This window comes from Cryptomeria japonica, chromosome 8 (assembly GCF_030272615.1).
Source record: "Cryptomeria japonica chromosome 8, Sugi_1.0, whole genome shotgun sequence".
In the NCBI taxonomy this organism is placed as follows: domain Eukaryota; kingdom Viridiplantae; phylum Streptophyta; class Pinopsida; order Cupressales; family Cupressaceae; genus Cryptomeria; species Cryptomeria japonica.
In genome coordinates this window covers 664,420,298-664,431,601 of record NC_081412.1, presented here as the reverse complement: position 1 = coordinate 664,431,601, position 11,304 = coordinate 664,420,298, and the positions used below count along the sequence as shown (strand labels likewise).

The window sequence follows — 11,304 nt, the reverse complement described above, 5'->3', positions numbered from 1 at the left end:
GAGAAATAAGGCTAGAAGAGGATAAATGAATTAATTAAATAAATAAGGATTTATTTAATTAATAGAAGAATTAGGTTAAATTAATTAAATAAATAAAGATATTTATTTAATCACACTGGACAATTTTAGGTGTCTACAACAGGTAATTACTTTATAATAAATAATTTTATATATACATGAAATGTAAAAGTTTGAAAAAATATGCTACATAATATTTATAAATAAAATTGCAGATAATGCACACTGGGCCTTAAATTTACATGGATCAAAATTATATCAAGATATACAGAGTAGTGAAAAAAAATTTGAGCCAACAAGAAATGATGACAGAGTTAATTCACACAACTGCTACATACTACAACTATGGAGAGCTAATATAGATTGGCAACCAGTTCTCTCAAAACATGCACTGATAAAGTACATTGCAAAGTATGCAGTGAAAGAAGAGAAGATCTTAGAAACCTACCATCAAATGCTATTGCATCTTGCAAATATAGAAAACCCAGATGATCTAGTAGCAAAGGCATACAGGAAGCTCTTGACTGAAACTATTATAGAAAGAGATGTTGGAGCTCAAGAAATATGTCACATGCTCTTATAACTTCTCTTGGTTGAAAGTAGTAAAAGATTTTTTAATCTAAATGTTTCATGTGAAGTATTCAAACCCGTTGTTGTATGTGACGAAGATAACAATCAAGAGAAAATGAAATCATTCATTGATGGATATAGAACACGACCATACTCAATGGAAGCTATCACACTTATTGATGCAGCAAGATCATGGATATATAATCCTCGACGAAGAAGAGATAACAAATGGGAGCCTAGGGAAAGAGTGACTATTGTTAGAGTGTTTCCAAGGTTTCTATCCATTCCTTCACGTGGACCAGAAAAATTTGTTGATTTATGTTTATCAGAATTGTTACTTTACAAGCCATTTCGTGACATGGAAAGAGATATAGGTGACAACAATGACACCATAATATCAAACTGGGAGTCACTCAATTATACCCCTTGGCATGTCGAGCAAACAATAAGTACAGAGAAAAATAAAAATATTAGTGATTTAGAAATTGAAGATAATGGCATCGTTCAAGAAAATACAACAAAGCATGAATGGGAAATCATATCTAGGCTACATCATCATGATGTAATACAACTCTCAGAAATAGATATACTGGGAAGAAGGGATATTGACAGACAAATAGATTGGTCTAACGAATATCAAAGTGATAAATACACAGCTCAGGAAATCAACTTCATAGAAACAATGAGAGAGAACATATGCATTATCCATGATGATATATACCACAATAAATCAATTATGCAAGCTTGAGTGAGAAACAAGAGAAAGCATTGAACATAATTATGTCACATTACCATATGAATGAAAATAGGATGCCATTGTATATGATAATTCAAGGAACAACAAGAACATGAAAGTCTTATCTAATTGGTACGATTAGTGAAAGTCTTAAAAGTGCAACAATGCCTAATCAATCTCCCCTTCTATTGCTTGCACCAACTGGAGTAGCAACATTCAACATAGGAGCATCAACTATTCATTCCAAGTTGAGAATTCCAATAAAATATTTTTCTCTATTAGAAGGAACAAAACTAACAACTTTCCAAGAAGAACTATCACATGTGAAGTATATATTGATTGATAAAATGAGCTTCATTGGAGAGAAATTACTAGAGAACATCGATTCACGTCTTCGTCAAGCATTCCCATAAAATTATGATCTAAGATTTGCAGGTATGTGCATAATTGCCATGAATTATAAAAAGCATTTTAGAATGTAATAAATGTAATATCCATGTATTAAATTTCCATATTTTCATTATATAACATTTAAAATTATGTTTATATATTATTTTCAGGTGTTTCAATCATTTTAGTTGGAGACCTGGGTCAACTGGTTCCCATCAAAGATAGACTGGCATATGAGAGCAACAAACGAGAAAAGATTCTATGGAAAGACTTCAAAATTGTGGTTACCTTAGACAAAGTTTTTAGACAAGATGGAGAAGACTTGAACAGATACAATTTCGTCAACGGTTGACAAACTTGAGAGAAGCACAACCTACAATTGATGACTGGAAGTTTCTAATGTCAAGAACAAATACTAACATGAGTACAACAATCAATGAAGCCTTTGACAATGATGTTCATTTGTTTTCCACAAATGATAATGTTCAAAATCATAACACGAAAAATTTATATTCTCTGAAACAACCTGTTGCACGTAGCATTGCAACAAAAGTTGGAACTATTAATGCAGCTGAAGGAAGTTCTCATGATGAGCTCGATATGGAGTTATTGATTAGCAAAAAAAGCAAGAGTTATGCTAACTTCTAATCTATGGATAGAAGCAGGTCTTGTAAATGGAGCATTGGGTTATATTCAAAATATTGTATACAAACCTGGAAGTATGCCACCAACATATGTAATGGTTAAGTTTAATAACTACTCAGGATTTCTGTTCGATGATCACAATCCACAAATAGTTCCCATCAGTGTAAGACAAAGAGGTTGTATAGTTCAAATACCATTGAGACTGGCTTGGGCATTGACAATACACAAGTTGCAAGGTTTGACACTTGAAAAAGCCACAATTGATATAGGACCAACTGAAAGAACATGAATGACATTTGTAGATATATCTCGTGTAAAGTCTTTGCAAGGATTGAGAATAATGCCACCATTCACATATGATCGCTACGAAAAAATGAAAAAGGGAAAACAACTTGCAAAGAGAAAAGATGAAGAAAGTAGATTGAAAGATTTAGAAATAAATTCATGTAATAATTTATCATAAATATTCATTATTTCATGTGATCAACATTAAATTTGCATGTTATATTAGATTAAGTAGTAATATGGATTCCTTTTGTATCATTCTATTTGTAATCAATTTAATTACATTTAGATGTTTATGCAATAACTACCATGCAACACTATATTGTTATTAATTTAATATAAACACAAAGTTTCAACTTTATTATAAATGATTTATAAATAATATAAATTGTCCATAATACATCTTTACATATAATTTAATTATTCACACAAATAATAGTCATTTTCCTTATTGAACACTAGATAAAATTGAATGATCTAACCATAGATCAAATTGAACCGAAATTCTAAACAAGTTGAACCCTCACACTACAACAAATTAAATTCTAACCCTAAACCAAAAAAGAAATAACCCTAAACCTAATTGAATATTAAACTAAATTGAAACTTAACCATAATCCTAAACAAAAAGATACCTTTTAAACCCTAACACGGTCGAATTGAACCAAACCAAATTGAACTCTAACCCTAAATCAAATAAAAGCATTATTGTAATACTAAATCAAATCTAACCATGGACCAAAATAAAATTCAACTGTAGAGCTCTAAACGTAATTGAACACTATACCAAATTGAACCCTAACCTAAATTAAAACCTAAAGACTAAACATAATTGAGTCCTAACCCTGACACTAGAAATAAAATTCAATAAACTTAAACCTAACTAAACTCTAAACCAAATTCTAACCCTAAACCAAATTGAACCTTATCCCTAAATAAAACTAAATTTGAACCCTAAACCAAATTTCACCGTAACCTCACCCTTGAACCAAATTTACTCTTAATCCTAATACTAAACCAAAGTGGGCCATATTCACCACATTAATTCAATCATAACCCTAAACCAAATTGAACACTAACCCTATTTGTGACCTTAAGTAAACATAATTGAAAATCACCTTCATCATTTAATTGAACCCTAAATAACACCAAAGTAAATTAAACCCTACCTCTAATTGTAACCCCACGTAAGTCAAACCCTAACTCTAATCTTAACCTTAAACCAAATTAAACCATAAACGTATCCCTAAATTTGAACCAAATGAATTTATAACCTCTAAAAATTATTAATATTAAAACTAAAACGAAAACAAATTGAAACCTAACCATAATAATAAATTAAAACCTAACCCTGCCACTAAACAAAATCAAACTATAATCCTAAACAAAATTGAACCACAACACTATCCTTCAATTGAACATTGAACCAAGTTAGACACTAACCCTAAACCAAATCATACACTAACCTAAACTCTACACCTAATTGAACCCTAACCCCAAACCAAATCGAGCCCTAACCCTAACACTAAACAAAATAAAATTATACAGCTTCCACTAAAACAAAATGGAACCCTAACGATAAACCCAATTCAACACTAAATATAATTAAACCCTAACCCTCATTAAATTAGGGGTTAATGTTTTAATCCCAACCCTACATGTAACTATATATCTATTGTTATTTTGACCAGAATTAAACCCTAATTGAATCAAAATTAAACTGTCCATAATCCTAAGTTAACACTAATTCTAATGAAACCCTCACTATAACTCTAATTAAACCTTAACCCTAACCCTACCTCTAGGACTATTTGAAAGATAACCTTCACCCTAACTATAATAAACCTTGGCCATATTTGAACCCTATTCTCGATTCAATCCTAAACTCTAAACCAAATTGAACCCCAACCCTGACCTTTCTACTAAACCAAATTGAACCCTAGCCCTAAAAGTAAATGATCACTAACCATTAATCAAATTGTACCATAAACCAACCCCAATATTAAACCATATTGAACTCGAATTATGAACATAATTCAACAATAACCCTAATACTAAACCTTTTTCAACCGTAACCCTAACCCTAAACCAAGTTGAACCCTCGCACCAACCATTCGACTAAGCCGAATTGAACCCTAACACTAAAGCAAATAAACCTAAATCCTAAATCAAATTGAACCATAACTCTAACCGTAACTCTAACCCCAATGCTAAACTCAACCAAATTAAGCAATGAAACAAAACAAAATGGAATTGTATCTCGTTAACTTAAAAATATTATTAAAATATAAACCTAAACGAAATGAAACCATAATCATAAAACTAAATAACATATAACAAGTCTTACTAATTTTAAAATTATTTCTATAATTCATTTAATATAAATTATTGTGTAGCATCGTAGGGACAATTGAAAATAAATTAAATTATAAAATATTTATTAATTTATAAATACAAGATTTTGAAATAAAAGCCTCCATATCTCTCCACTTTCTTTATATATATTTCTATATATATATGCTAGTTTGATATATTTAATATTTATTTTTAACAATTTTTTATTTATTTTAACCTTATATAACTTTAAATTTAAAAAAAGTTTTTTGTACTTATATATATTTATATATTTAAAAACTATTATTTAATTTACCATTCAATATATCTAATAGTCCAGCATAAAAATATAGTGGGGATTGTTAATAATATGTGTAACGCAAAATGGAAATTGGGCCACATCATTTTATTTTTATTTTTATTAAAGCATGCCAAGATTTAAGGAGAGGTAACCATAGTTTATGTTTTTGCATTGGAAGGCACTTTAACGTTATGATTTATTTGTAAGCAATCCTAGAATCAAAAAATGCTTTTTACAATTTCTAAACTTAAAAATCTTACATGTAGACTATAGAAATATAAAATTTATAACATAATAAAAATAATAAATTGTAATTGACAATGGTTACCTCTTAATCTTTATTGATCAGTGTATATACCTTCTACAATTTAATCCGTATAGAATTAAAGTGAAACTGCTTTCTCAGTGACTACCGACTTTTACCTACTTTACAAGAGCATTAGCATTGCATTGGCCCGCGGAGAACCCATAAAGAAAAGCTACAAAAAAATTTCAAAAGCCCACTAAATTTTACAAACAAGAGCAAAACCAGTACCACTTCTCAAATGGTATCAGCAGGAAGGGGATAGGTGCAGAAATCAACAGTATCCTCGGGCTTCTTTGCAATGCAAAGAAACAGCCTCTCAAAAGAAGCCGCCATTTTCTGAGCAGTAAACAGTAGAGCAGCTCGTTTTCCACAAGCCCTGCCCTTCTTTTCCAAAACCCTCTTCCCATCCTCCAAAACTCTCTCCAATTCCTTCTTCAATGACTCATGAGTGGGACTAAAAGTATATCCAAACTCTTCACTAACAATAGCACTCCTCACAATACTCCCAAAATGTGTGGCAAAAACAGCCTTACCACAGAGCATGGCCTCAAGGGTCGTCTGATCGAGCCCCTGGGCTCTCAAAGTAGGATTCATAAAAAGATCCAAAGCATTATAGAAATCCCCCAGCTCTCCAGGCCCAAGAGGCCCAAGGACCTTCACATTAGGGCCAAGTTCCTTGTACCGGCTCGCCCATGGCCCATCCCCTGCAATCAAAACAAAAATGTCTGAATTCCGTCTATCAGAGAACAGATCTCTCAGAACCTTAAAAACCACAGGATGTCCTTTATCTTTCACCAGTCTTCCGCTCATACCCAAAACCAGTCGAGCCTCCAGCGGTACGCCATGGGCAACTCTGAAAGCTCGGCCCTTGCCCGGATCCGCCCTGAATCGATCCTCATCGACTCCATTGAGAATTATGTGCACATTTTCCACTGGTAGCATGTAAACCCGCCTTAAAACATCCCCCATGTAATCACTGGTGCCCACATGGTGTTTATAGTTCTGAAAGAATCTGATTTCCTGGATAACTTTCTCAAGATGATCCTTCAGCTCCTTGTCCACTGCGGGTGTCCGCGGATCAGCCGGATCCCTGGTCAGTTCCTGCACAATGCTGGAATGTGTGCTTTCATAGCCAATCCCCTGCCATGTTGCAACCACATTGTTCAAACCCTTTGCATATTTATGGGGCAAAGCCACGCTTTCTGTGTGTATGATGTCGAATCCCCCGACCTGGCGGGTTATAATCTGGAACTTCGACCAGGCTTCCTCTTTGTTGATGAATCGGTTCACTGGGTCTGAGTAATTTGTGAAGTGAAAGTGCATGGATTTGTCACTTTCAATGGCTGCAGAAGGATCAGTGGGGAGGCCTGTGAAAATGTGCAATTGGTGGCCTCTTTGGGCTAGGACCCTGTGGAGAGTTAGGGCATGGCGTTCTAGGCCTCCTGCTTTGTCTTTGGCTGGCCATTTTTTGACAAAGAGGGCGATTTTCAGGTGCTTTTGAGGGGGCTTTGAGGTGAAGGTGAGGGCATTCCAGGATGTGCCAAGTTTCAGGAGATCTCCTGCATGCAGAGTCATATGGTAATGAGTATTCTAAAAGTATTCTGAAGTCTATTATGATATCTATATTTTGCTTTTGGATTTGACCTTGTATGATTCTTGTTTTGAATCAAACTTTATGATTGGGCTATCTGCCGTGATGGTGGATGCAAAGCAAAATATTGATTCAAAACACTTTCTAAGTATTTCAAATAAATGTCCACCAATTTAAGCTTCAATATGAAATAATTGTAATCATGATCAATAAAAGGGCCTTAGCTTTATAAATGCAATTGTATTTGTAATCATAAACAAGAGATTTATTTTAAAGTTTTGAAAGAGAAACTCCACTTCAATGTAGAACTCAAGAATCAATTAACTCGAGTATAGTCTCAGTTGATAGCTATTGCCAAAGATCACAATGGATTTCCTTATTCGTTGGTGAACATTATTGCAGAGGAGCTTGTTCTTGCTACCTATGGAGAAAAATGATCTTTTCATAATTCTCATTCTCCAGTTGTCTAGTGTCAGTTGTCTAGTCTCTGTTTACCGTGTTTTGTTGTTTTGTTAGGCTTTGCAATGTCTTGTTGCAGCTGTTCTAAATCTTTATTTTCTGCCTCAAGATTCCTATCTTGAAGAGGCACTCTAATTATATTTTTTCTGGAGCTGTTCTAAATCTTTATTTTCTGCCTCAAGATTCCTATCTTGAAGAGGCACTCTATTATATTTTTTCTTTTTGATTAATATATGCATTTTTCCAACAAAAAAAAAGGGTCTGTAAAAATATAAAGATTTTTATAGTTTAAGAATTTTCACATCATTTATGTTGTGGAATAGGTAGATAAAGAAGTCAAAAGAAGAATGGGAGAAGAAAAGGGAAAGATTTTGATAATTTGATTAATTTTTTTAGTATCATTGATGGTAGAAATCAAGAATCTAATAGAATAAGAAAATGATTAAATCAACTGAATCTTAATTTAAAACTAAATTAATAGACCTCATAAATATTTTTTTTAAAATCTATTTTATTAAATCTACTTATATTACATTTCACAATAATAATACAAAACTATATTTCTTACAAATATAAAAAAATATTTTTTAATTTCTAAATATTCATTAAAATTTTCTAAAGCAAGATACTTAAAATTATAGTTTCCAGTTTTTTAATTCACTCATGATCTAATGATCGATATATTTGAAGCACCCAAATATTCAATCTTTGCAGTTGTAAAAACTATTGAAAAACAAGATTCTAGACATTTGGGAATATGGACTTATATGTAGGCTTGTTATAAATGATAATTTATGTGTTCTTTATGAATAAAATTATATGAAGGAATGTTTCATAGTATTTTTTCTTTGAAATTATCATTTTTATGTTGTGTTTTCTGATAATTATTATATATGTATAAAACAATGTTTAGTTTGGGTTCTAGAATTCTAAATATTATTATTCTTGGAAAGATATAACTTTTTCTTTCATTCTATATACATAAATGTTTCAATGAAGTTTTAAAATTCTAAATGGTACTTTTCTCTTGAGAAGTTTTTTATATTGGTCAAAGCAAAAGAAAATATAATAAAAAATTAAATAAGGGGACACTATCCACCAGCTCACCATACAAACATATGAATAAGTCTGTCCTGCTGAACCAATCAGCTCACTAAACATGACATGTGAACATGAACAGCAATATGCATGAAAACTATGAGCAGAAAACTATGAGCAGCAAAGAATGTTTCATCCAGATCTAAAATTCTAAACCTTTTTTTTTCCTTAAAATGTTTGTGAGATTGTTACAGTCCTTAAATTGTATCTTTTGACTCTCGTTAAATATATATGAAAAAATAACTTTTTTCTTGAAAAGTTGTTTTTCATTAAAAAAGCAGTGAGAACAAGGGCACTGATCCTTTACAAGCAAAACTATTAAAATCATAGCGCAGAAACAGCACTATAACAGCTAACAGCACTATGATAGCAATTTACAGCAAAAAGAAACAAAGTCTTTAGAAATCAGAAACAAACAAACTACAGGAGTGCCTTGGGCACCCCAATGCCCTCGTTCTTGTCCTCCTCAATATATTTTCTCAACCCTCATTATTTACATGAAATAATATTTGATCAAGATTTTAAGATTCTAAAATTTTCTGAGCCTCATTATAAAGCAACCTTTCAGTCCTTTTCTGACCTATGAAAGAAAATCTCATCAATATTCTAGAACTCTGAAAAAATGCTTTCCGTTGAGAAACTAGAACCCTATACTCTGTTTTCTAACTTCAATTATATAACCACTATACAGTTAAATTCATAATCCGCTCAAAGGCTTGGATTTAAATCATTCTCACACCATCATACTCCTTATTTACTAAGAAATTTGGCATACCTTTATATGAGAAAACTTTTGGCCTTGAAAAAATGTTAGCTGTTTCAAACACTGATCTCGGAGAATCCGTGCATTGAAAAGCGGAGAACCAGAATAGTAGAAGAGGATAAAACAGCACACAGATCACACCCAAAAATCTCCAGAAGAACTTAGAAGAACACAAGGCTTTTTTCAACTTGAATCCGCCATTGCTGCCCATTTCCTCTCTCTCTCTCTGACTAAGTTTCCTTTGTGTGCATCTCTCTTTTCATGTTTGTACACACACACACTTTCATTTAGTTACTTGAATTTTTGTGTAGAGCAGTCAACATTGAAATTGTTGTCATCTTAGACGGAAGGGTGTTCTAAATCGGCACGCAACTTACAGATTTTCAGGATGTGGCAGATATTTTGGTTTTTGTTTTTTAAAATGGGATCCAGCGCATACTTCACTATTTAATAAAAGATTTAACACTGTTAAAAGCATTTACTTTTGAATTTTTAAGAGTAGAAAATACATAAAGTCTTATAAAATATAGTGGAAACAATTATGGATTGTAGATGGAACAACCCCATTAACATTTATTTGACATATGATTGATAATATGGCCCGCGCACCTTTGAACATTGTCCCGATTATTTTTAATCCATGAATTGAGACGTACGAGGAGAATGACACGATTGAATTGTTTGGTTTTCTCCTAACTCACTTTTTCATTATTTTTTATTATAAAGATGATAATTTTGAGGGAATAAAAGTAATAATAAAATATTTTTAGGGCAGGTTTTCATGTGGTTGTTTAGGTTATTTTGGTTAGTAGACATGTTAAGTAATTTGAGGAGCAATTTGTGGAATGGGCAATCCATGACTGAATTTTTTTGGGTTTTTGGAATTCCTCCAATTATACCTATTTTTAAATATCAAATAGTATATAGTTCAATCATGAATGATATTTTTCCCTTGGTGAATAGATTGACTCATCTATATATTAGAACCACTATTGGCTTGATGAATCATGCTAAAGATTTGTTTAAGAAATGAACAAAGGTATGGTGATAGCAATGTTGTGATTATGCCTAGTTATGACATTCACATCCTTGATGAGATTTTGTTTAAATTTGTGGAAAAATATTGAGATATGCAATGTGTTGGTTGATTTGTTGACACTGTGAGATCATTTCCCTTAATGACACGATGAGGCATGGAGGTTACATACAAAGATTGACCTTTGCGTAATCTTTCTTTATTGCTATCTAGTTAAGATAAGGAAAACACCATAAAAAGGTTATTGTCTTGCATCTATCACCAAGAAATAATAAATGTAGACACCCAAAATTGTCATGACTAATTAAATTATCTAAGCTTAATTCTTCTATTAATTAAATAAATCTTTATTTATTTAATTAATTCATTTATCCTCTTCTAGCCTTATTTCTCATTTAAATAAATACATTTATTTATTTAAATTATCCTTTTCCTAAATTAAATAAATATTTTTATTTATTTAATTATCCCACTTCTTCTATTAATTAAATAAATCTTTATTTATTTAATTAATTCATTAGCCTTTTCTACCTATGACACATGTCATTCATCTCTTAATTCATACACTACCTACCCCTTTCATTATTTTATTATTTCTTTTACCTACCCTCTAATCATAGCCGACCTCCTTTTACACCTCTCAATCTTATCCCTCCATTTCTTATTGTGTCTTCTATATAAGGAGATGCTTCCCTCATTATCAAACCCTAATGACTTGATCAATTGACTACACTATGATCCTACTTGCAACCACATTCCGTTCTTTGTTGA

General features: G+C 31.9%; 1 protein-coding gene across 1 annotated transcript; it reads right to left on the bottom strand.

Annotated features, from left to right (window-relative positions):
• Positions 1 to 5,587: 5,587 nt before the first annotated feature.
• LOC131049654 (uncharacterized) lies at positions 5,588 to 9,867 on the bottom strand. The gene is made up of 2 exons (XM_057983718.2): positions 9,510 to 9,867; positions 5,588 to 7,145 (listed from the first exon to the last, which is right to left on the bottom strand). The coding sequence occupies exons 1-2, from the start codon at positions 9,706 to 9,708 to the stop codon at positions 5,821 to 5,823; spliced, it is 1,524 nt and encodes a 507-aa protein (XP_057839701.1). The 5' UTR covers positions 9,709 to 9,867; the 3' UTR covers positions 5,588 to 5,820.
• Positions 9,868 to 11,304: the final 1,437 nt, after the last annotated feature.

Excerpts from the sequence above, each read along its gene's own strand:
- LOC131049654 (XM_057983718.2), bottom strand. The coding sequence starts at position 9,708 with ATGGGCAGCAATGGCGGATTCAAGTTGAAAAAAGCCTTGTGTTCTTCT. Across the intron at positions 7,146-9,509 it reads AAAAGTTTTCTCATATAAAG|GAGATCTCCTGAAACTTGGC; the intron begins GTATGCCAAATT and ends CTCTGCATGCAG.